At 48.2% G+C, this 25,568-nt stretch overlaps 2 protein-coding genes across 5 annotated transcripts in view; both read right to left on the minus strand.

Moving 5' to 3' along the window:
* Positions 1-2,713, minus strand: part of RFFL (ring finger and FYVE like domain containing E3 ubiquitin protein ligase) — a 67,673-nt gene extending 64,960 nt beyond the window's left edge. For 2 of the 4 annotated variants that reach the window (XM_060646683.3, XM_060646689.3), the window contains exon 1: positions 2,494-2,713. The gene's annotated coding sequence lies outside the window, so the exon portion shown is untranslated. The remainder of the gene's footprint in view (positions 1-2,493) is intronic. The other 2 variants (XM_060646690.3, XM_078437474.2) reach the window with 2 other exon arrangements.
* A 3,000-nt stretch (positions 2,714-5,713) lies between these two features.
* Positions 5,714-25,462, minus strand: RAD51D (RAD51 paralog D). Its single transcript, XM_060646692.3, has 10 exons — positions 24,917-25,462; positions 24,524-24,585; positions 24,190-24,308; positions 16,503-16,584; positions 16,138-16,272; positions 15,535-15,630; positions 12,068-12,158; positions 11,876-11,946; positions 9,504-9,668; positions 5,714-9,358 (listed from the first exon to the last, which is right to left on the minus strand). Exons 1-10 carry the CDS (start codon positions 24,996-24,998, stop codon positions 9,275-9,277), a joined length of 987 nt encoding a protein of 328 aa, XP_060502675.1. The 5' UTR covers positions 24,999-25,462; the 3' UTR covers positions 5,714-9,274.
* Positions 25,463-25,568: the final 106 nt, after the last annotated feature.

The raw sequence follows: 25,568 nt of genomic DNA on the forward strand, positions 1-25,568 counted from the left end.
CAAGTTTGATATAAAAGTCTCTAGGGGCGCCTGGATGGCGCAGTCGGTTGAGCGACCAACTCTTGATTTCAGCTCAGGTCATGATCTTGAGGTTTGTGGGTTCAGACCACATGTGGAGCTCTGAGTGGATATTGTGGAGCCTGCGTGAGATTCTCTCCCTCCCACCCTCCCTCTCTCTGTCTCTCTCTCTCTCTCCCCCTCCCCCTGCTCGTGGGTGCAGCACTCTCTCTCAAAATAAATATTTTTTTAAGTCTCTAGTCTACCATTAAAGCAATAGCAGCATTAAAGATTCTATTATAAGACATCAAGGTGGAATTTGTCCCCCTAACACTCTTTAGGTGTCTATAGGTGTTTCCAGAAAGTTCTAGGGACAATACTCTTACAGATGGGTGTGGCTATAATAAACATGACAGTGAACACGTGTTTAGGGAAGAAATTGTGCCCTTTTTTGTTACTGTTGCTGTTTTGTCTTTTCTAAATGCTGGTAATTGAAAATGCTTTTTCCACTGCTATCTTAAGAGGCCTTAAAGATGCATTATTAGATAGTGCTAAGCAGTTAGTTATGTCAACCCCTTGGCCATGAGAAAGATTAAAAACAAATTAATTTCTGGGGCACCTGGGTGGCTCAGTCGGTTAAGCGACCGACTTCGGCTCAGGTCATGATCTCACAGTTGGTGAGTTCGAGCCCTGCGTCGGGCTCTGTGTTAACAGCTCAGAGCCTGGAGCCTACTTCAGATTCTGTTGCCCCCACCCCCACCCCACCCCTCCCCTGCTCACACTCTGTCTCTCTGTCTCTCAATAATAAATAAAAACATTAAAAAATTAAAAAAAAACAAATTAATTTCTAATCTGAGAACAGCTCTTGTTTTGTGCGTATTATTTTAGCAAATGGTTAAATTAAGTCAATTTAGAGAATTTAAAACCCTTGATCCCAATGTAAACAGTCAGAGTAACAGCTCTCTACCTCTACCTGACCAATTTGAAAGTTTTTAGTGGGCTTATCTTCATAATTAGATATAGACATTAAAGTGTGTGGGTGTCTCCTAGATTACATGGAAATTTCCTTCAAGCACAATCAAGTTATTATTTAGCCTTGCCACATCAAGTTGTTATACACAACTTCCAAACTTAAGAAAAATAACACCTCTAAATCAACTGTAATTTATTAACTGTACTCTGAAGTCCAAAATTATTAGGAAATATGCCATAATGCTTCAGAAATACTTGCCATCACCCACTTCCTTGAATGTGAAAAAGAACACAAAAAAAGGTAAAGAAGTTATTCAAACCTGAAATCCCCTGAACAGAGAGCAACCCTGCATCTCCCAACCCTGGAACTCTGTATAGGAACTCGGCCCAGCACCTGTCCCCTGCCTACTCCCACTCCTAAAAAAAATGGCTCAATAAATAGGACAGCTTTGGTCACATTGCAGTAACTTGAATTGTCACTAAGAAAATCACAAGGCTCCCCAGACAGCTGTATCAACAGGAGTGACGGGAAATCTTCCCGGTCCTCCAAACCACCTGTAAAAGGGGATGAATAAGGAACTCACTGCTTTCTAGAAGGCCACATGCACCTGTGGATGTCTGTAATTAGGTCACCGTGGCCTTTAGCCAAGGTGCAAAGTGACAGTAGTGGGTAAAGCCCTATTTCCAAGCTAACCGTAATTCCTCCCTGCGGTAGACTGGGAGGAGCTTGATACACCCTTCCTTGATTACACAAGCAGTTTTTTCCCACTAGAATAAATGACAGGCCAACAAAAAGGAGAAAATATGCTGTTGTTTGTATCTTCTACCGGCCCGAAATCAGGCTCTGAGCAGACAGATGCCTGCCATGCTCTGACTCCCCTGGTCTAGCCATACTTCCCTACGCCTGGGCAAATGTCTCAGGGGCTGCCGGCTGCAGAGAGGCCCCACTTCCCTCTCCGTCTTGGCCACTGACGACCTCACACACCACCTCACACGAACAGAGGACAAATCCCTAAAGCGGGAGGGGGTGGGGGGAGCACTTTCCCAAACTTCTCCACTAAGCCTCCAAACTCCAGCCGCCTCCTTCCGAGAGGCCCGAAAGGCTCCTCCGCTAGGAAGCAGGGACAAGCCAGCTCCTTTAAGGGGGCACCAGGCCGCCGCGTCCCTGACTCAGTTTCCTCTGCCGTAAGGCGGCATCTTTCCCCCCACAAGCCAATTGAACCTGCCGGTATGTAAGGCGTTTGGGGATATTTGAAAAGACCCGTCTCCTGTTACTGCCCCCACAGGTGAAATGCTTTCTTTGGAGGGACTTTTACTGGGACAGGTGCGAGCTGCCCCGGATGCGGAGACTTCCAGCGAGGCAGGGAGAGTCCCAGGCCGCGCCCCGCACGGAGGAGGCGCTTCCAGACCACAGCGCGGCGAGAGCCGAGGCCGAGCAGCGCCCCCACCCCGGCCTCCCCCAGGACCCCACCCAGGCCGGGCGCCCCGCGGATCCCAGCGCCGCCGCCGCCGCCGCCTCCTCACCTGCCGCGGCCGCCCGCCCGGTCCGCACCTGGGAGGGGAGGGGAGGGGAGGAGCCGGATCCGGGCCGCGGACGCCTCAGGCAGGGGGGCTTCGGACTCCGCCGCGGCGGCGTCTCCGGGGCTGAGGGGCACCGGGGGGCGGTCGCGACATCCTCACGGGCGGCCCCAGGAAGTTGGCCCCCCCACCCATCCCCAGCCGCCCGGCCCGGCCGCTCCCGCCCCTCGCGCGGCCCCGCCCCCGGCGCGGCCCCGCCCCCTCTCGGGAGCGCGCCTCCGCTCCCGCAGCGCCCGAGCCACCATAGAGAGGGGCGAGGCACGCGGCGGGCTAGAGCGCAGCCTCCGAGCGCGCCCCCTGGCGGAGCTGAGGCCGCCGGAGGCGGGGCTGGCCGAGTCTGAACCTGAGTCCCGTGGATGCCTGCATTCGCCCCTATCTGGGCATCCCTCTGCTCCTCGTTGCCTTGGTCACCAGACTGTGCGACGAGCTGGAGTCCAGGTCTGAGGCTCAGCTAGATGGTGGTCCAGCCTGGTGACCTTGAACGAGTCCCTTAACATCTTTGAACTTGTTTCGTTGTAAGAGGTTGTGAGTCGCCTCTCCTATCTCATTGTTCCTCGCAACAATGCTATAAGCAGGTAATGGTTCATAATGGAGGCAACCCGGGCCCATCAGGGTTCATTAGTTTAGTCAAGGTTCTGTAGCTGGAAAGCTATTAGAAGCCAGATCTGTAAGACATCAAAACCCATGCTTGTCCCACTCACTCGCTGGCACCTCCCTCTTCTAGGATTTCCCAGTCTAAACCCCCAGGGTTAGTTTTACCCTAAGAGGGTGAGGAAACTGCTCAGAGGAAGGCCTTAGTAAAAGGAAAATGACCCTGTGCTTGGGAGCCCACCCTGGCTATTCATCGGCTGTGTACCATTCAGCAGGTACTAACACCTCTGGACTCCAGCTTCCTCATTCTTGAAAGAATTGGAATGGTTTAGGAGGTAGGTTGGTATGAGGATTACGGAGCACTACGGAGAAGTGCTTAGCAAACTATAAAGCACATGGGTTGCATGGGGGATCGTTAGCCAGTGTAGACTAGGAAAATGCCTTAGGAAAATAATATACATTCTCATCATTCTTCTGACCAAGTCTAGTGATACTTTCTCCTATTTTTAGGTTCCTATCAAAACCTCCCACAGTTGTGAACAGTTTGTATTTGAAAATAAGGAGCATCACAAGGAAGTGATGTAAAAATGCTATCATTTATACACGTAGACTCTCACAAGTATGATTTCCAATCTTCACAACCCAGCAAACTGAGTCCTGTCATTCCCATGTTATTAACGAGGATCTGAAGATTAATTCACCCAAAGCCACACAGGTAGAAAAAGGCTAAGTTGAAATTTTAAACCAGGTGTTTCCATCCCCAGGAACTCATGAAAAGACTAGCCTTCTAGAGGCCTCCTACCCCTAAATTAAATGTGCTCATCTTTTTCCTACCTGACTATATTCATAACTTTCCTTGATGGAATTCTGTCCTCTCTGCTTCTCTCCAGGGCTTTAATTCCCCCAGTGAAGGCATTTATTGTCTCTTATTTTCCCCTCTCAGGACATTGTTCATCTTCATTCTGAAATGGATTTGTGACCTGTGATTAAGGCCCGGTATTCTCCACCTGATCTCTCCTTCTCTCAGTGTTAATTATAGTCATAGAAAGTTAATAGGTTCAGAGCAAGGACAGGGTGAGGCCCAGAGATGTTTTTGTAAGCTCAGTTTACAGGCCGAATGCTCAGTTCCAAAGGGAAGTGCGCTCAATCTATGGGTTAGAGCCTAGATTCATAACATCCTATGGAGATCATTTTTTTCCCAGGGCCCTCTGGTCCATATTATAGCTAAATCATTGGAATGCTGCTAAATAATGTGCAGATCTCTGAAGCAAGGAGGTCTCAGAGCTGCATTTACCCACACTCCTCATTTCTCCACCTTTAGCATTATCACCATCACTATTTTTCATCTTTATCGTGTCCTTCTGCAGAGGCACTCAATAATGTACCCATTGTGCAAGTAATCTAAAATCCTTTTCAGCAAGCAATAGTATTTAGTAGTAATAAAACACTAATTTGTCTACCAAGTGACATATTTATAGGAGCAGTTTACTTTGACATATTTTTATTATTTCTACTCATTTGCTAAGTACTTTCCAATACATATTTATGAAGCACATGCCTTTCCCAAAACAGTAGTGAAAAAATAAATCATATCATTTCTTTTATTAGTAGCAGCATGGTTTGTAAGTTCTAGTGCCCTGATTTTGTTACATCTGGCAAGAGCCGAAAGAATTAATGGTGATTGAGCACCTACTAGGTGCCAGACTCTCTATGGAAGGCATTTTGCATAGATTATCTGTTAAATTCCCCTGAGACAATGTAATTTTACCAATAAGGAAAATATAATTCCCCCGCAACATAGATTTTACCAGTGAGACAGACACCTTACCTTGCCTGAGTAATTTGGCCAGAAAGAGCCCCGCAGCATTTTGAACCTGGATCTTTTCCTTATCCAAAACCCCAAATCATCATTCTACTTCATCAGCCCCCTCTTAACTTCTCTGAACCTAGTAAATTATGTAAAATATAAAGTATTCCTTTCTGAAAGAGGCCATGTAGATTACCCCAGAATGGAACAAAGATAAGACACAAGATGTTAACCCCAATTTTTCTATAGTAGGTAACTCTCTAAGGGAATTATTCCCTAAGAAATCAATGGTAGGGTATTTTCCAAAGGGAAGGGCCAGTACAAGAGTTCTACTCATTGCTGGGGACAGGCCTGGTTACGTAGCTTGCAGGGCACAGTGCGAAATATGGGATGCTTGTTCCAAAAGTATCAAGAATTTCAGGATGGCAACAGTAGAATATAAGCACAGGGCTCTGTGCAACTGCACTGGTCATACTTCCTTGAAGCTGGCCTTGCCCAGACAGAAGGAAGCTGTCACTAATTATCTCCCAGGCATCAGAAGCCTCATAATAATAATATGAGGTTAAGTCCCATTATAGGCCTGGAAAAGTCTTCAGTGCTTTACGTAAACCATATGAACCTAAAGCAATTATAAGCAGCAGGTCTTATTTTCCCCATTTCACAGATGAAACTGAGGCTTAAGGAGTCTAAGTGATGCAGCCTCTTGTAAATTCCCTAGGGGAAATTGGAAAGAGCTAATAAAGTAGATCTCTGATCCAGCTTTTTATGGTGAACTAAGCTGAAAAGAGCTCAGGATGTGTAGCTTTGGCTGCTCTCTGGGCAAAATATGAAAAATAATCTTTTTTTTTTTTTTTTTTTTTTTTTAGGATTTTATATTTAAGTAATCTCTACACCCAACATGGGGCTCAAACTCACAACCCCTAGATTAAGAGCTACATGCCCTTCTGACTGAGCCAGTGAGGCACCCCAACAAAGAGTTTTATCAAAACGTTTACATATTCACAGCTGAAGGCAGCATGAGGATGGACAGAAGAGTTTAGAATGAGACAGACCTGAGTTTGGATTCTGTTGCTATCACTTATTAGCCTTATGTCCTTAGCCTTGCTGGGCTCCTATTGTCTGTACAATGGAAATGATTCCCCATGCTAGAAGGGTGTCTGTTCTAAGATCTAAATGAGATGTGTACAAAGGGCCTAAGCACATGAGAGCCTTGAAAAACTTGCCTTCTGGACTTGGGGCTGCCCACTGGATGTCTAATTCCTCCATGCAACTCCCTCCTTTCTAGTAGTGCCCCCATTTCCCAGAAGGCCACAGCATGTGCTTAAAAGAAGCCTGACCCCAGCCCTAAGGCTATTTTCTTGTTGGTCTGAGCCAATCACAGACCCATTTCCCTTGCCATGATTTAGGTGTGGGCTATAAGAAAGCAATTCTGTGCTAAGGTATGAGGTAAATCTGCTCTGGCCGGAAGTTGAATTTTCCTGGTTCTTAAAAGGACCCAAGGCCCGGGTTCCTGCCTGTATATACTGTCATGTCTGGATTGATGCTCAGAATGGCCACATCCAGAATTTAATGAGGAAAATGAGCTTGAAGACAAAACCAACACAAAAGGAAGGCAGAGTGGAGAAATGAAAGAGGCCTTATACCCCTTCACACTGAGCCACTGAACAAGCCAAACTCGGACTCCTTGTAACTGGAGATAATGTCCTTATTGTTTAAGCCTCTTTAGGCCAGGTTTTGTTACTTGCAGTGGAGAGCAGCCTCAAGGAGACCTGGACCTTTTTTTGCCTGAGAGTCTCTGGGGGCTCAGGTGCCTGACTTAAAGTCATCAAGTGCCAGCCCGGAGTAGGGACTCAACATTAATTTTTTTCTAATATCAAACCCAGGACATACAAGAATCCTCCGTAGAAAGTTATATAAAAAGCTACTCTGGGGAATCAATGACTATTTAGATCTAGAGAAAAACATCCCTGTGTTCCTCATTTGCCATCTTTAAAATGCATTAGAGCCCACCCATTCATATAGTTAACCATTACTGAGCTCCCAGACCGCAGAGAGAACAAAAGGAAAATTGACATGGGGGCTCTTAAAATGGATCTTGAGCTCGTGGGCAGACAAGTGAACAGAAAGAGAGGCAGAGAGGGGTTATGATGTCTATCTAGACAATACTTGCTGCATAAAAAAGGGAGGATGTCAGGGTGAGTGTGCACCTGACACAGCAGACACATAAGCAAAGGGAGCAAAAGGCACTTGGGCAGAAGAGCCAGCCCGGCCCGAGGCCTGCTAGGCCAACGCACCGTGCAGCCTGCCCAGAATGGAGTGTGCAGTGGCAGCACGCAGGGTGAGGTGAAGCCCTGGTCTGAGAGCAAGATCCAGGGAGGAAGCAAGCTTGGGGGTTGGGGGGACAGGATCCTGCAGGAATGTCACAAGGTGATCTGGAGCAGCAGTGAATGGGGCAGCTTCCCGTGGCCAGTGAGGCCACCTGGGTGATGGCTGTGGCACCCTGAGTTGCAGTGAATTGTCCAGGGGAAGAGAAGTATGCAGATGGGAAACTAAAGGTAACAAGGAGACCCAAAGGTCTCTGGGGTCCTGGGTGCCCGCTCCTGTTCTGCCATGGGACCATCACTCCTCCTCTTTGGGCCTCAGTTTCCCTCTCTGGTTGGTCGTGACTATCTGGACTCCTGAGTTCCATAAAAAAAAGAACCCTTGAGTGATTGGGGAGACCGCTGTGCAGAAATTACCTCTGTGGGCTCAAAGTGCCCAAATGTCAGGAGCGGCAGGGATTTGCAACTCCTAGCTTAACGTATTTTTCCCTGCTATGGTTGCAGAAATGCGCCAGCCCCTCATGGTGTGAGAATACCGAACATTAATTTTTCTCAGGGTCCTCTCTGCAAGCAGCAGTGCCGGGCTCCCCCTCATCTTAGGCTCACCAACCCTGTCTTTGTTCAGGCAGATACCCCGGAGCCAGCATGCTGCTCGTTCCCGGTCCTCCACGCTTCCTGCTTCTGCCTCGGCTACGTTCATCATCTTAATGTCCTAGCTTCCCCACGTAACTCTGACCCCCCTTTTCCTGCAGCCAAGACACAACTAATTAATTACATGACAGGCTCTCTAACCAAGAAAGGCGACCTTCCTTTAAAAAATGTAGTCAGTAAACAATTCTGATCATTTCTCTACTTTGCCTTTTATTATTCTTTCCCTGGTGTCCTCCTCACCACCCCCTGCCACCCCCCCAGCCACGGCTACAGCCCTCAGATGGATGGCCACAGTGCCAATAACAGACAGGGGGGTTATTTCATACACTAGGGCACCAGGCTGTGGTACAGCTGGCAGGAAGAGAAGGGTAATTATATTGCATCTCGGAGCCACTGGCAATGAATTTCTGCATAAAGGACTAGATTTGCCATGTATTATTTACGCCAGCATCAATTTTCCCAGCTGGCTCTATTTACTGTGCAAATTCTCCTCTGTTTATGGGCAAGGCCATGGTTCAGCACCTTTGGCTACTCTATACTGTAGAGGGGCCCTGCAAGGCACCGTGCATAATAAACAAGTAGCTGGATTCACTGTGGTCACATCCTCCCTTCCTGTTAGATTATATCCCTGGGACTGCAGGGAGTTCACAATCTCACCTAGTCATGGTGATGCATGCAGGTGTGTGAAACCAAATCAGCAAGAGGGAAAAAAGGAATAACCGTTCTTTGGAACCTCACTAGGGGAAACTGAAAAACAACCTTCTGGGGGGAAATTAGGTGGCTTTGGGGCTCAGGGAATTTCGTCTTTGTATTTTTCAGAACATGACATAGATAAAGGTTTTGCATTTACAAGGGCACTTCCACCTAGTACCTCAGAGACAAAGCTAGGGGAGCTCCATCTTACGGATGGAAAAACAGAGGCCAAAAACCCCCAAACAATAACAAACAAAACAGAGAGAAGCGGGGGCAAGCTGGAGGCTTCATGGCTCAGTCACTGTGTAAGGATGGAGTGCAGGCACAACGATGACACACAGGGTTCTGCTCAGTTACTAGCATGCCTCTTCAGAAATGCCCTAAGCAAGAGTGAACTCAGCTCCCACTGGAAACATACATGATAGAAACAAGGAAGAAAACTTGGCACCGGCATGGATTTCTGGGTCCTTCCACCACAGCACCTCTCTCGCCTGTAGCTCTGTTTCCACAGAAAGAGAAGCTGAGGAAACAGAGATGCCTCTTCTGTCCAGCCCAAGAGCTTCAAGTGGAATCCCAAGCGCTGGGTGGCAGTGAACAGCAGGTGTTACTGTGCACACAGTTGGGGGGCCCATGATGGCCCTCCCTTTCCCAATCAGTAGAACAGTCACATCTGATCTCCCTGTGACGTGGGGCTCTGCTCTGGAGTCCCCCAGGTTCCAATGTCTACCATCTCCTGGAAACCTGTTGGCTGGGAGAAGACAGGAGGGAAGGGTAAGTTTTTGAGTGAAGCAGCCCAAGCCGGTGGCCATTTTGGTTGCAGGGTCTCAGCATCCAAGACATCTCTATAAGACATCTGGGCCCAGATTCCTGGCTTTCCCCTGGGGCTGGCTCACCAGACGGGGAGATTTGGTCAGATAGGCCCTGCGCCAACTGCCTGACGTCCCTGCCCCTTCCTCAATGTCCAGGAGAATCCGGGTGCTGGGTACAAAGCTCCAGGAGCGTCCAAGGGCAGGTTTGAGCTTCCCACTGTCCCTGTCTCGGGTCATGTGATTGGTCACCTGGGGAAGAAAACATCAAAGACTTAATGCAAGTGTAGAGGACATCAGTTCCTACTGCTTCATTCTACAAGTGGGAAAACTGAGGCCTCGCACAGAGAAATGACTTCCCCAAGGCTTCATAAGTTAGTAACAGCAGGTCTTGCGTTAAGAACCGTGGGTCCTCACTTGTGCTCAACTCTTTCCATTAAATCACAATGCCTCAGGCTGGACTTGGACAGAAGGTGATGGGGCATGTGTCTGGGAAAAGCAGTGTTGTCTGCACTTTGCTGAAGGGAAGCTAGCGGCGGGCTTCCCCGACCCAGCAGACAGGCATCCTGAGACCACATCCACCCAGCCTTTTGTGTCAGGGAGTGCCTCTGTGTGTGGGGAGGTTGGGGGAGCTTTGAAAGGGAAGTCGTAATCTGGTCAGTCCGTTCTACTCTGCCCAGGATAGTCATAGGTAGGCGACCTGAGCCTCACGGCATCCTCTTAATAAGATTCTCCCCACCAGACTCCAACCAGTGGCAGGGGCTGTGGCTTATTCGTCACCGAGTCCCCACTGCCTGAGCCAGAGGCACAAGCAGGTGATCACGTGCATTCTAAAGTCAGGAGAGGGAGGCCCTGGGACTCAAGAACACTGCTGGTGGGTGTAGAAATGAGAATACCTCCCTGGAAATTAGTTGGCAATACCGTATCTAAACATTTAAAAATGCATGCACCCTCGGGGTGCCTGGGTGGTTCGGTTGGTTAAGCGTCTGACTTCAGCTCAGGTCATGGTCTCATGGCCCCGTCGGGCTCCCCGTCGTGCTGTGTTGACAGCACAGATCTTGGAGCCTGCTTCAGATTGTGTCTACCTCTCTCTGCCCCTCCCCTGCTTGTGTGTGCTCCTTTTCTCTCAAAAATAAGTAAATAAACATTAAAAAAAAAAAAAAAGAAAATGCATGCAACCCTGACTCAGGGAATATACTTTCAGGAGTTCGAGGAAATAATATGAAATGTGCAAAGAGATTTAGGTATCAGCGTGTTGTTCACTGGTGTCTTCCTTAAAATAAGAGGAAAACCAGGAATGACCTATAGGCCCCAAGATCATTATGGTATACGATCTGGGCTGGCAAACTAGTACCCAAATGTGGCCCAAAATTGTTATTGAAAATCAAATGTGACTGGAACATAGCCATGCCCTTTTGCTCAAGTATTGTCTATGGCTGCTCTCATGCTATCTAGGCAGAGTTGAGTGGTTGTGATGCAAACCATATGGCCATAAAGCCTCAACTATTTACTGTCTGGCCCTCTACAGAAAACTTTGCTGACCCCTGTAACCTAGGTATTAGATAAAATATATAACTGCTAGAAATGGCATTCTTAAAACATCTAAAGACATGGGAAATGGAACGAGTTTTTTAAAAAAAAATTTATTTATTATGAGAGAGAGAGAGAGGCAGAGAGAGAGAGGGAGAAAGAGAAGCCCAAGGAGGCTCCACACTGTCAGCACACAGCCCAAAATGGGGCTCAATCCCACAAACTGTGCGATCATGACCTAAGCTAAAATCAAGAGTCAGACGCTTAACCAACTGAGCCACCCAGGTGCCCTCAGTTTTTTTTTTAAACAAGGTTACAGTTTGGTTGGAAAGCTGGTTAAACGTATAGGTATATATGCAGAGAAAAAAGATCCTATGGAGATATACAAAAATATTAATATGATTTCTGTGGATGTGGCGATTTATTGCAAATTTGATTCCTATATTTAACTATTTTGCCCTATGAGAAGCATGCAGACTTAAAAGGGAAAACTATTGAGATAGAAACCAGATTGGTGGTTGTCTGGGGCTGGGTGACCTTTTTGGGGTGACCAAAATAGTCCAGATCTTGATTGTGCCAGGGTAACAAGACTGGATACATTAGTATCTGTTAGCCAAACTTTAAATGAGAAGAGAGTTACTCTGTGTGAATTATACCCCAATAAACCTGTCTTAAAGTAAAAAGAAAAACAAGACTGTCCTTGACCCCTTGGCTATTTACGTCCAATCCCGTCAAAATCCAGGGCTCGATGACCACGGGAAGTTGGGCCAGGACCCTTTCCTAAAGGGCTGCTTTCGGGTTTCAGAGGCTGCCATTTAAGGGAAGTAAACAGCCTAGAAACTGAATTAGAAATTGAATTCATGTGCCCCCTTGGCAAAGCCCTGGGATCAGACACAAAAGCAGCAAGCTGGCCAAGCCCAGTTCCTCACCATTACCGCCACACCAACGTCCCGGGCCAGGGTCTTCAGCTCTCGAGCCAGCTGCATCATCAAGGCCAAACCTGGAAGAGAAGCAAAGGGCGAGGGCAGCAGGGCACCCGGGACTAGGCTGGATGGGGACTGGATTTCAGAGCTGGGAGGCAAGCTCATGTCCCGGACTGTGGGCTCTGCCACACCTCTTACCTTCCCTCTGCTGACCTCCCAGAAGTGGGGAGACCACGGCAGTGACCGAGTCCACAACCACCACCTTCACAGTCGCTGAGGCACTGCTCACCTGGGGAGAAGCAGGTGCCATGAACCAGTTAGTCTCTAGGGGGTGTCCATTACAGGACAAGATTGCTCCTCTATCCGGAACTGGTAAGAAGTAAGTTCCCCAACCCCAAATATTAGCTGTGCAGGTTTCACGGACTTTCAGTCCCCCACCCCACCTCCTATGTAGGTATGAGAGATTTTACTGAAGACTTGGGTGGAGAGAGAGGTTTTAAATCAAAGGACATCACAGATATCTCAAAATATATTTGCGAAATCCCTGTTCCAAGTTCTATAGCCCTAGCCATGAATTTTCTTTTTCTTTTTTTAGGATTTTATTTTATTTTATCTTATTTTTTAGAGAGCACATACACACACGTGCGAGGGGGATAAGCAGAGGAGGGAAGAGAGAGAATCTTTCTTTTTTTTAATGTTTATTTCTTTTGAGATAAAGCATGCGAACAGGGGAGAGGCAGAAAGAGAGAGGGACAGACAGAATCCCAAGCAGGCTCCCAGCTGTCAGCACGGAGCCCCACACAGGGTTTGATCTCACAAACTGTGAGATCATGACCTAAGCCAAAATCAAGAGTAGGGTGCTTAACTGCCTGAGCCACCCAGGTACCCCGAGAGAATCTTAAGCAAGTTCCATGCTCATGTGGAGCCCAACTCAGGGCTCGATCCCACGACCCTGGGATCACAAGCCGAGACGGAATCAAGAGCTGAACGCTCAATCGACTGACCCACCCAGGCACCCCTTAAGATTTTATTATATTTTTTAAGTGTATTTACTTATTTTGAGAGAGAGAGAAAGAGTGCATGAGCAGGGGAGGGGCAGAGAGAGAGGAGAGAGAGAATCCCAAGCAGGCTCAGCATTGTCAGTGCAGACCCTGATGTGGGGCTCAGTCCCGCGAACTGTGAGATCACGACCTGAGCCGAAACCAGGAGTCAGATGCTTAACCGACTGAGCCACCCAGGCACTCCTTAAGATTTTATTTTTAAGTAATCTCTATACCCAACGTGTGGCTTGAACTCACAACCTTGAGATCAAGAGTTACATGCTCTACTGACTGAGCCAGCCAGGTGCTCCAGTCCTGAATTTTCTTAGCAGCCATTTTTCTCCTGATGGCCAGCCCTCCACCATCTTTTCAGGTCCCTCTTCTCCCTCTCCTTCCTACTCCCCAAATTCCTAACTCCCTGTGCTGAAGGGTTAGCCTTCTCTTTACTTCACTCTTTCCAGATCATCATGCCTCTAGGGCCTCATCTTATGCATCTGAAGTGGTTCTAAATCTAGACTATATAGACAGCCATCTGTTAAAACCATAAACTTTTGTCTTTACACAAGCATTAGCATCTTGGACCTAACCTCCCTTACTCCTTATATACAAGTCATTTGCTGATTCTGTTTCTACAGCTTTCTTTCTCACTTCATGCTGACCAGATCTTGGATATTCAGCATTATCTGGCCTGTCTTTTGCATGTCTTCGTTCATCTTCCAGTTTCTGACTCTCGGCCATCAGCTTGTCTAAGAGAAGACAGCAAAAGAGAAGCTAAAGCTGAAATCAGCTTAACTCTTCCTTACTCTGGGAGAGCAGGTTGAAATCTCTGGCTAAAATGGGGACAGCCAGCCTTTCACTGCTGGCAACTATGGAGTTATCAGGTCATCCATGGCAGACAGAACCTAAAGCAGCCCCTTGACCCCCACCTCCAGGTGTACAAGCTCTCATATAATCCCCTCCCCCCAACTACAGGTGAGTCTTATGGCTTGCTTCTGACTAATACGGTGTCAAAGGTGTTGGAATGTTACTCTCTTGTCTAGGCTACGTTATACAGCAAAGGTAATGAGACATCACTCCCAAGATTACATTATGTTATATGAGACTGTGTGTTGCTCTCATTCTTGTGCTGTCTTGACGAAGCAATTGGTCATGCTGTGAACTGCTATGGAAAGGGCCACATGGCAGACAACAGGGGGCAGTGTGCCAGCAAGAAACTGGACCCCACTAGGAAATGAATTCTGACAACAACCTGAGTGAACTTATAAGTGGATTCTCCCCCAGTTGAGCCTCCAGATAAGAACACAGCCCAGCTGCTATCTTGATTACAGACTACTGAGATCCTAAGCAAAGGCCCCAGCTAACTGTGCCAGACTCCTGACCCATAGAAATTGTGAGGTAGTAAACATGTGTTGTTTTAAGTCATTAAATTTATGTAATTTGTTATACAATAATAGGATATATACTATCATAACGGTCTTCCAGTAAAAAATACAGTCATTTGACTTGGGAGTTGAGAGATTTGGGTTATTCACTTAGTTCTTATTATGTGGTGACTATAAATAACTTACTAAACTTCTCTGGCCCTCACTCTCATCTCTAGAAATAGAGGGTTGGATTAGATCAAGGTTACTTGACTTCATGTCTCAACACACATGGGTCATAATCAGTGATGGCTCCTATGGCAAGTATCTGTTCAGTACATTCTAAAGTTTGTAAAAATGATTTACTTTACATGCACATGTTATGCTTTGGGATCAGAGTTTAACATGAATTGAGCTATTCTTTTCTTTCTTTTTTTAATGAATTGAGCTATTCTAAGATGTCTTTCTAAATCTAGTAGCTCATAAATCAGTGCACCAAATCCTAAGTACCTAGGCAAGTATAGTGCAGTACCAACCCAAATGCCATTCTAAACTCCTCTTCCTTGTTAACAGGATTCTGAAGGTTTTCAGGTACTGGGCAGAAATCTCCTGACATCATGGAAAGTGGGCCCAACTCCTAGTCTGAGATACACATAAAACTCTGTTTTGCCCAACTAGATGTAAAGCAAAGTCTACTAGTGGCTTCTGAAGACAGATTTTTCTTTCCTGATCAAAGGAGAGAAGTGCAGAAAAGGGGCCATCTATTACTTCCCTGAACACCGGGGTTGATGTGTGAAGACATAAGGCTTAGAGCTATAGCAGCCACTTTGCAATCATGAGGGGAAAGAGCAAGAGAATCAGACACACCAACCTAGAGCCCTGATACTGTGGACCAGCCAACCTCCAGACTCATGTGAGATAATTAAATGTCCTCAAGGTTCATGTGTCTGTCAGGCAGACTCTATCACTTGCAGCTGAAAGTAATCCTAGCTGATCCTGTGGGGGAATGAATGCAGAAATGAGTATGACAGGATCCTTGCACTCAAGGGTCTTACTGTTCAGCGGGAAAGATGGGCATGTAAACAATGAGGTACTCAGGAATGGATTTAGCACTCAGGAGTCCCATCCTGGAAGTGGCATGCACAGCTGGAGTCACCAGATTGCACATCTGCATTTCCAAACAGTCTGTCGTAGGGCACCTGCCCACATACAGATTGCCCCGGCAAGTTGGGTGAAGCAGGAAGGGACAGAACAGCAGGCTCACCTGCTGGGACATAGCGCCTCGGAGGTCCTGCAATACGTCCAACATCTGGAAGATGTCAAATGCACGAACCACCTGGATCCTCTGGAGAGCTCCTGCCTAAAGAGGTGGGAAAGAGAAGGAGGGGCTTTCAATAAGAGGGAGCAGGGGATCAAGCAAGTTAAAGAGGGATTTTAAACCTGAGCAGACGCATCTAGACATAAGGACTCAAGTCCAAGATGGCAGATGGGCTTTGTCTACTGGGCCAGTTCTCACACTGGTGGTTGCCGGGTGCTGACCTACAAAGCCAAGTCAGAGTGCAGTCAGGGAAGTACGACTGGCAGGTCTGGTTAGGAACGTCTGCTGAGAGCAAGCAATGGGAAGGAAACACAGATGCTGGGTGTTTGCCAGCCATGACTTAGGGTGAGCAAGGGGTTGGATTACCTGGGAGATCAGTGCGGTAGCATCCCAGCTAGGATAATGTCATAACAGGGGAAGCTTGAAGAGTACAGGAAGTATTAATAGAAATGACTATTAATCCAAATGGCCATAATTCTTGCAGTATAAGGGATACTTGGGTCTTTCTGTGTCAGAACCTCAAAGGAACTCAACCCTCCTACCCTTTACCTGCTCCTCCTCATCTGGGGTTCTAGCCTGAAGCAGCTGGAGGAGGCGGGAGGCTGTCAGTCCTCCATTGGAATCAACGTATACAACATTCTGCTGCAAGCCATAGGCCACATTTGCAGCCACACAAAGACATACCTGAAAAGACAAGGCATTGGGAGAACTTGAGCCCCCAAAATGAGAACTCCCCACCAAATCCTGTGCAAATCCCAGTGACATGATCAAGCCAAGTTCAAGCCCCACTCCTCATCACCCATCCTCTCTCTTCCAAGTTCTGAGTCACAAGCACATTGGCAGAAACTCCCTCAGGAATATGGAGCTATGAACCCACCTCCCCCTGTCCTCCTGGCTGCTGGCCGCACATGTACCTGGGTTTTGCCGCTACCTGGGCCTCCTACAATTTCAGTCACTTCTCCAGTGTAGAGACCAGCATCAAGCAGTTTGTCCAGGCTGATGAAAGAAGAGGAGGAAGGAAGAGAATCAACCCAGGGGACTGGAGGGAACAGAGGGGAGTAGGAACCAAGAAGAAAAGGAAGACATTCCTTCCCAGCACTGGTTCTGCCCAACGATCTGAACATCTCTGGGGAAAGAGGGCACGGCTACAAGATCCTGCTTGGGGCCCTCCTCATCTGTTCACCCTCAGCCTAAAGATCACTCCCCACAGAGGTCTCCGCCGCCCCATCAAAAGGTCCTCCTTCCTGATCTGAATCTCAGTCCCTTGTGGGTTTCCTTTAAACTCTGAAATAATTATAGATTCATTAGGAAGTTGCACAAAAAAAATCGTACAGGGGTGTTGCATGTACCCTTCGCCTCACTGTCCCTAACGGCAGCCCCCTGCACTGTAAGACACACTGTACCACAGTACAACATCGCCAGGTGACCCTAGTGCAATCTGCAGAGCTTATCCAGATATCCCCAGTGTTATGTGTGTGCGCGTACAGTTCTATGGAATCGTATCACACGTGGTTTATGCAACCACCACAATCAAGATACAGAATGTTTCCATCACTATAAGGCTCCCTTTATAGCCACCCTTTTATAGCCACACCCCTCCATTCAACCCCTACTCCCCTAACCCCTGGAAACCACCAATCTGTTCTTTATCTCTATCATGTTGTTTCAAGAATGTTATGGACATAGAATCACACTGTATGCAGCCATTGTGGCTGGTTTCTTTTGCTCAGCATCATTCCCTTGAGATCCATCCAAGTTGTTGTATCCATAGCTGTTTCTTTTCATTGCTGAGAAGGAGCCCATGGTAAGGATGTACCAAGTGTGTTTAACCACCCACCCATTGAAGTCTGTTCTAGCTGTTTCCACTTTGGGGCAATTATGAATCAAACTGCTATGAACATTTGTGTACAGGTTTTTGTGTAAACCTGTTTTTATTTCTCTGGAATAAATGTGTAAGAATAGAACTCCTAGGGGGTGCTTGGCTGACTCAGTAGAGCATGCAACTCTTGATCTTGGGGTTGTAAGTTCGAGCCCCACGTTGGGTATAAAGATTACTTAAAAATAAAATGTAAAAAAAAAAAAAAAAAAGAATACAACTTCTGGGTTGTATGGTAAGCATATATTAATTTTATAAGAAACTATTAAACGATTTTCCAGAGTGGCTATGCCATTTTACTATCCCACTAAGAATGTATGAGTAATCCAGTCTCTCTATATCCTTACCAGCATTTGGTATTTATCACTGCTTTTTAAATGTTTGCTTATTTTTGAGAGAGACAGACAGAGCATGAACAGGGGAGGGGCAGAGAGACAGGGAGACACAGAATCCAAAGCAGGCTCCAGGCTCTGAGCTGCCAGCACAGAGCCCGATGCAGGGCTCAAACCCATTAACCCTGAGCTGAAGTTGGGACACTTAACTGACTGAGCCACCCAGGTGCTGCTATCACTACTTTTTATGGTAGCCATTCTGGTAGGTGTGCAGTAATATCTCACTGTGGTTTTGTTTTGTTGTTTATTTTTTTAATGCTTATTTATTTATTTTTGAGAGAGAGAGAAGGGAGAGAGAGAGAGAGAGAGAGAGAGAGAGAGAGGGAGGGAGGGAGGGAGGGAGGGAGAGGGATCATGAGTGGGGGAGGGGCAGACAGAAAGGGAGACAGAACCCCAAGCAGGCTCCGTACTGTCAGTTCAGAGCCCAGCACAGGGCTTGGACTCACGAATTGTGAGATCATGACCTGAGCCAAAATCAAGAGCCAAACGCTTAACTGACTGAACCACCCAGGTGCCCCTCATTGTGGTTTTAATTTGCATTTCCTTAATAACTAATAATGTTTGACATCTTTTCATGTGATTATTTGCCACCTGTATGTCCTGCTTGGTGAAATATCTGTTCATGTCTTTTGCCCATTTGCTAACTGGATTGTTTCACCATTGAGTTTTGTTTTTTTAAGTTTATTTATTTATTTTGGGAGAGAGAAAACTTGTGTGCACACGTGGGAGAGGGGCACAGAGAGACAGAGACAGAGAGAGAGAGAGAGAGAGAGACAGACAGACAGACAGACAGAAAGAGAGACAGAGAGAAAATCCCAAGCAGGCTCTGTGCAGAGACTGAAGTGGGGCTCGACATGGGGCTTGAACTCATGAACCGTGAGAGATCATGACCTGAGCTGAAATCAAGAGTCAGATGCTCAACCGATTGAGATACCCAGGTGCCCCTCACCATTGAGTTTTAAGAATTCTTTATATATTCTAGATGCAAGTCCTTTGTTGAATATGTGGCTTGCAAATACTGTGCCCAGTCTATAGCTTGTCTTTTTGTCCTCTTTTGCAGGGCAGAAGTTTTAAATTTTGACTAGTTTTTATTTTTATTTTTTTTATTAAAAATTTTATCTTTTTTTAATTGATCACACGTTTGGTGTCACATCCAAGAACCATTTGCCTAGCCCTAGTTCCAGAGATTTTCTATATTTTGTTCTAAAACCTTGACAGTCTTAGGGCACCTGGCTGGCTCAGTCGGAGGGTGCAACTCTTGATCTAGGGGTTGTGAGTTTGAGTCCCACGTAGAGTGCGGAGATTACTTTAAATAACATCTTGAAAAATAAAAATACAGATAAAAGCTTGACAGTTGTACATTTAAGTCCATGATCCATTTTCAACTTTTGTGTGAGATGAGGGGTTTAGGGATACTTATTACCCCATGATGCCCACCAGCTCCAGCACCATTGTTGAAAGATTATATCCTTCCTCCACTGAAGTGTTTTTGGACCTTTGTCAACAATCAGTTGGCCATATCTGTGAGTGTACTGCTAGGTTCTCTACGCCACTCCACTGATCTGTGTCTTTTGCGTGGCCAATACCACACCAGTCTTGATTACTGCTTTATAGTAAGCCTTAGCATGTGGCAGACTGATTCCTCCAACTTTATCCTTTTTTAAAATTGTTTTAGTGATCCTACATCATTAGCTTTTCTGTTTAATTGTTAGAATAAGCCTTATCTCTACCATCAAAAAAAATCCGCGGGGACTTTGGTAAGAACTGCATGAAGTTTTTAGGGCAGTTTGTGGAGAATTGCCGTGTTTACTCTGCTAATCCACGAATATAGTGGGTCTCTCTATTTATTTGGGTCATCTTTCATTTCTTTCATCAGCAAGTTTGAATTGTCAGCATACAGCTCCCATACCTGCTTTGTTAGATTTAGACCCAAGTATTTCATTTTCTTTGGGGCAACTGTAAATGGTATTATGTTTTAATTTTCCAATTCCACATGTTCATTTTCAGTATACAGAAATGCAATTGATTTTTATGTGCTGATCTTGTATCCTGAGGCCTTGCTGAATTCACTCAGTTCTAGGAGCTGGTAATTATTTTCTATGTGCTTGTTTTTGTCTGTCTTCCCCATTTGGCCCAGAGCACCCACCGGCAAGGACTAGGCTCCGACATTGGCATAGTGCCAGAAACACAGGAGATGCACAATGAATGTTCCCAGAGAAACAAGTGATAGAAAAGTACCAATTAGTTCCTATATTGCCAAAACCCTGGCTGCAGAAGCCTTGGGATAAACTCAAGACACAGACAATTCCTAATCCACATCCTGTCCTTGAACCACGATGAAACAGGTTTCCACTCCCTGCCCAACCTGTGGGCTGAAGCTTCTCTATCTACACCACAGCCCATACTAATGGCTCCATGTCCTGACCTCATGCATCCCTTTCCCAGCCCTGCAAACCCCTTCCCAGGCCCCAGTACTCTGTAAAGGTTCTGGAAGACCTCCCCTGACCCTCCTGTGTACACCAAGCATCACCTCAGTAAATACCCCATCTATTTCGATTCCAAGGACTCCATGATTATAGGCACACGTCCCTGCCAGTCAAAACGCTCTTATCACCACTCCAGTAGCCTGTGGCTTCTCCCGCTGGGACCAGACAATCCCTAGCTCCATCATGGCAGCGATTCTCCTGGTATGGTCCCCAAACCAGCAGCAACAGGGTCACCGGGAACTGGTGTGTAATGCAAATTCTCAGGCCCCACCCCACATCCGCTGCATCAGAAACTGGAGACTGTATCTGATTTCAACAAGGCCTCTAGGTGATCTGGATGCGTGCGCATGTTTGAAAACCACTAGGCTAGACTAGTGATTCTCAATCCTGCCTGCATATTAAAGTCTCCAGAGGAGTTTTGAAAAAGAGGCCTCTGTCAGCAGTTCCCAGACTTGTCCGCACAGTGGAATCAACTGGGAACTTCAAAAACGACTGATGCCTGGGGCTCAGTTGGTTGAGCATCTGATTTCAGCTCGGGTCATGATCTCGCAGTTTAGGAGTTCGAGCCTCAAGTCGGGCTCTGTGCTGACAGCGCGGAGCCTGGAGCCTGCTTCCTATTCTATGTCTCCCTCTCCCTCTCCCCCTCCCCCGCTCGTGCTCCGTGTCTCTCTCTCAAAAATAAATAGACATTAAAAAACAAAAAGTGTTAAAAAGAAAAAAAACAAAACCTACTGATGCCTGTGTCCCATCCCCAGAGAATGTGATTTAATTGGCCTGCAGGAGGCATGGGCTTTGGAATGTTTAAAGATTCCCCAAGTGATTCTAATGCCCAGACATGTGTGGGACCCACTGACCTAGAGTAATTAAGTCAGAATTTTTCTTAACCTCCCATTTGATTCTAACGTGTAGCCTGGGCTAAACCACTGGTACTGACTCTCCAGACAAGAATCAACCTCATTCTTGGCCAGGAGGACCACGCTGCATAAGGAATTCTCAAATCCCCCTCTCCGCTGACTTCTTAGCTGTGTTCCTGTGTTTTCATTTCATGCCTCCTACTGCCCACAGGACTCTCCTACCGAGCACTTCTAACTTGGGGCATGTGACGTCAGAGAGAGACACCTCGCCCCGCCTGCCTGGTGCAGCAGAAGCACACCCTGCTCTTACGACTTGCTTTGAATCCGAGTGATTTCTGGGAGTTAGCCTCCCCCTTTCCCTTGGGATTGGCTTTTAGTCTTTTCTTTTCCGGCCGTTCATTCCAACATGATCTAAGTACCTCACTATTTCCTGAAGGTCTTACTCTAAAACGAGGGAGATACAGAGACACAGAGAGACCTAGCTCCAGCCTTGGAGATACAGAGATAAGAGAGACCAGCCTTCAGGGAATCACCTGTCTCCCCCAGTCAATACAGCTTCTTACAAGGTCCACTTCACTCTCTATTGTCCTTGTAAAGACTGACATTGCACATCAGGCTCTGAGATGGCCTACAACAAAGAAACTCATTTAATTTGGGTTAATGAAGCATTTCCTCAGCGTGACAACAGAACTCCCCACCTCCCTTTTAAAAGTTACATTCATCCGTTAACTGTCCAGAGAACGTTGTGAGGAGGGCAGAAACCCAGCATATCATCTGATTGATTCCTCACAGCTACATCCCACCAGGTAGCAAGGTCTGTTGCGCATCTTTTCAATGAGTCTCCTGCTGTCACCTGCTCTCGATGGGACTCACGCACTCCACCGCTACTATCTCGGTCTTGGCCTCTCTCCTGCGAGCCTCCCTAGTCCGGTCCACCCTGCACACCTCTGCCTCCGTGCCCCCAGCTCACTTTCACATCACGGCCTCCCTCCTGGAGGCAGGCAACAGGACAGAGCATTCCAAGTCAGAAGTGTGACAGGTATGGCCTCAAGGGCCTGGTCTGCCACTTATTAGTTGTGCGAACTTGCCCACGTCACTTAACCGGAGTTCCGGTCTCTTCATCTAGCCAATGGTTGTTTTACCTGTGATGTGTCCATTGGTGGTCGTGGAGAACAAAGGAAATAATGTACTGTGGAGTGCTAGCATGGTGCCGGGTTCTTGGTAGGCACTCAGAGAAGGCCCATACGTTCCTCAATGCCCACAGCCTGCCTCCGCCTCAGAACTTTCCAGAACCACTCTGATTTCCTTTTCTTTTAAAAAAAAATTTTTTTTTTACATTTATTTATTTTTAATATAGAGAGACAGAGCACAAGTGGGGAAGAGGCAGAGAGAGAAGGAGACACAGAATCCGAAGCAGGCTCAGGGCTGTCAACACAGAGGGCTTGAACTCACAGACGGCGAGATCATGACCTGAGCCGAAGTCAGACGCTTAACCAACTGAGCCACCCAGGTTCCCCTCTGATTTCCTTTACAACACCCCCCTGCAGCCACAGTCCTGACCATTTATGACTTGACCTCTCCCTAAACACTTCCTCTGCCCATGTTGCTTTTCTAAGCTCTCTAAGCCCAAAGGCCAGGTCTGCTTCCGGTGAATCGCTCCCTCCTTATGCTGCCTCACACATACACACATGCGTACACCTCTCTTCTGTTCACCTGCTCTCCTATCTACCCACTACACCACACATTCATTAAGTGCAGGAGCCGTGCCATACTGGGACACCTATAATCCGCATGTATCTGGCACCTAGTAGGCATGCAGTCGGTGCTTGAGGGGTAAGAGACTTGGACCGCCAACCAGGAGGAACAAGCACCATGCTGTATGAATCTTGCCAAGAGAACGTGTTAGGGAAACAGCAAGGGCCAAACCAATCCAGAGACCTTTCTGGTGGCAGAGTTCCTCATCAAATTCTGCACAAACAGGCCAAGAAAGAGGTCAGACTCCCTCGGCCAGAAACTGGCTGTGGTCTTCCAACTCTTTCCCTTCCAAGACCACGCAGCAGAATATAACTACTCCTCCACGGAAGCTCCCTTGGCCCCTCTTGCTGCAGGGTATGGGGCACACACCTGGCTCCAATCAAGGATCTCAGGGCTTTTCCCACCACTCCACGCCCCTCAATCTCTAGGGCTAAACTCAAGCTTGCTTAATCATCACTAACTCACAAGGTCACTGAAGAGATTACATAACCTAATGTCAGTGGCTGGCACGCAGGAGGCACTCAATGAGTGTCAGTCTTGCCATGTTCTCTCGACCTATCCTTTTTGTTTTATTCATCTTTGAGAGACAGAGCACAAGTGAGAGAGGGGGCAGAGAGAGAGAGGGGGACAGAGGATCTGAAGCAGGCTCTGCAGTTACAGCAGAAATCCTGATGTGGGGCTTGAACTCACAGATAGTGAGATCATGACCTGAGCCGAAGTCAGACGCTCAACCTACTGAGCTACTCATGTGCTCCTTGCCCTGTCCTTCAGTGAAATGGGAAGCAGGGCCAGAGAAGAACTGCTTTGATCTGCTGAATAATAATGAAATACTGACATTTTGTGTGATAGGATAGTGGTTCTCAACCAGAAGCAATTGTGCCCCCACAGGGGTCATTTGGCAACATCTGGAGACATTTTTGATTGTCACAACATAGGGAGAAGGGAAGTACCACTGTTATCTATTGAATAGAGTCCAGAGATGCTGCCCAAAATCCTATAATGCACAGGACAGACACCCTCCCACCCCCTGCCCCGGGGCAAATAATTACAAATCCCAAAATGTTAGAAGTGCGAAGAAACCCTGTCATAAGGTAAGACAACTCAGAAGTCCTGGCCATCTGCCCATGCTGCCCTCATCACAGCTTGAAAAACCCTGCTCTCTCTAGATTCAAGAGTGAAAGGCGGTACTGGAGGCAGCCCGGTCCTCCAGCCTCTCACCTTCTTCCCCAAGTACAAACCTTCCGATGCCAGTGGACAGGATGGCTGTGGAGGTCTTTAGTTCCTCGTACAGATCAGCGCCATTGAAGGGGAAAGCTGAGAACTGAGCCAGCAGCACCCTTCTCAGGGCAACCAGGGCCTACGAAAGGGGCGGGGGCAACTCAAGATGGGGCCTGGATCGCTTCAACCCAAAGCAGCCCGGAGCACACAGCAATGACCCGCCAAGGGAGGGGGCATCCCAGGGTCTCATACGCTGCTGCCATCCCAGTTATCAATCTCTGGGAGCCCTTTGTTCCTTTGACTCAGGGTTGAGCATTTAGAGACACCCAAGTTTGTAGCGTGGAGATAGCTCACCTTGTAAGACAAGCCACACTTCTGGGCTACATCCTCCAGGTCTGCAGAAACCAGGTCCACCACTGAAAACAAAGCACACGTGGTTGATTGGCAGGAAGGGAGGCGCCGGGCTTCCCACACGTGGCTTTTCCTCTTCTGTAAAGCGAGGTGACGGTTCTACCCCGGGGCAGGCAGTCCCAGGCGGCCTACGTGACGGCACAGAGCCGTGGGGCCTGGCGGGGCGCCTGGCACCCAGTAGGGGTTCTGCCCTCCCCAGGGGCTCGGTTGGCCCCACTCCCGCCTTCCCGAGGCTCTGCAGAGCGGTGCGGGGCAGAGCACGGGGGTGCGGGGAGGACCCCTCCCGGGTACGCCTAGTCGGCGCTGTGCCCAGCTGGGTGGTGCTCACGCGGTCACCTGTCTTGATCCCGCGGCTCCTCAGAAGCTGGACCGTGTCCTGGGTGAGGCCCGGGCACAGCCCGGCCCTGAGAACGCCCATGTTCCCTGGGGGTCGGTCCGGGTAACGCCAGGCTCGGGGCTGGTCGTCCCGCGGGCCTCCGCGGGGCCCTCTCCCTTCACCCGGCGGCACCCTGCTCGAGAAGGGGCGCAAGGCGGCAGCGCGGAGGGGGCGCGCCCCGCCGGGTCTCCGCGCCTCAGCCCAGCTGCTCGCGCCACGCCGCGCTTCCGCCTTCCAGGCGCCAGGACGTGGCCTTGCAGCGCCATCTGCTGGCCGCGCGGCGACAGGGCGGTTGGGGCGGGAGCCGGCCCCCAGTCCCCAGTCCCCCACCCCACGACGCTCCACCCCCGTGCTCCCCGGCGCCCGCCGCGCGCGGCCGACTGGACCAGCTCTCCGCCCGCCACGCCCCGCGTCCGCACACGCCTCCACCCGCCTCCGGGGGCGCGCGCGCGGGTCGTGCTGCGCGCCCCCGGGCGTCGGCTTCTGTTCTAAACGCTGGGCCGTGGAGTTCGACCCGACGGACCATCCCTACCCTCAGGCACCTACGTGTTAGTGGGGAGGACAGTGAAGAGGAGTCCAAGATACCGGGTAATTACAGATTTCTATGGTAGG

Source organism: Panthera onca, chromosome E1 (assembly GCF_046562875.1).
Source record: "Panthera onca isolate mPanOnc1 chromosome E1, mPanOnc1 haplotype 2, whole genome shotgun sequence".
NCBI lineage: Eukaryota > Metazoa > Chordata > Mammalia > Carnivora > Felidae > Panthera > Panthera onca.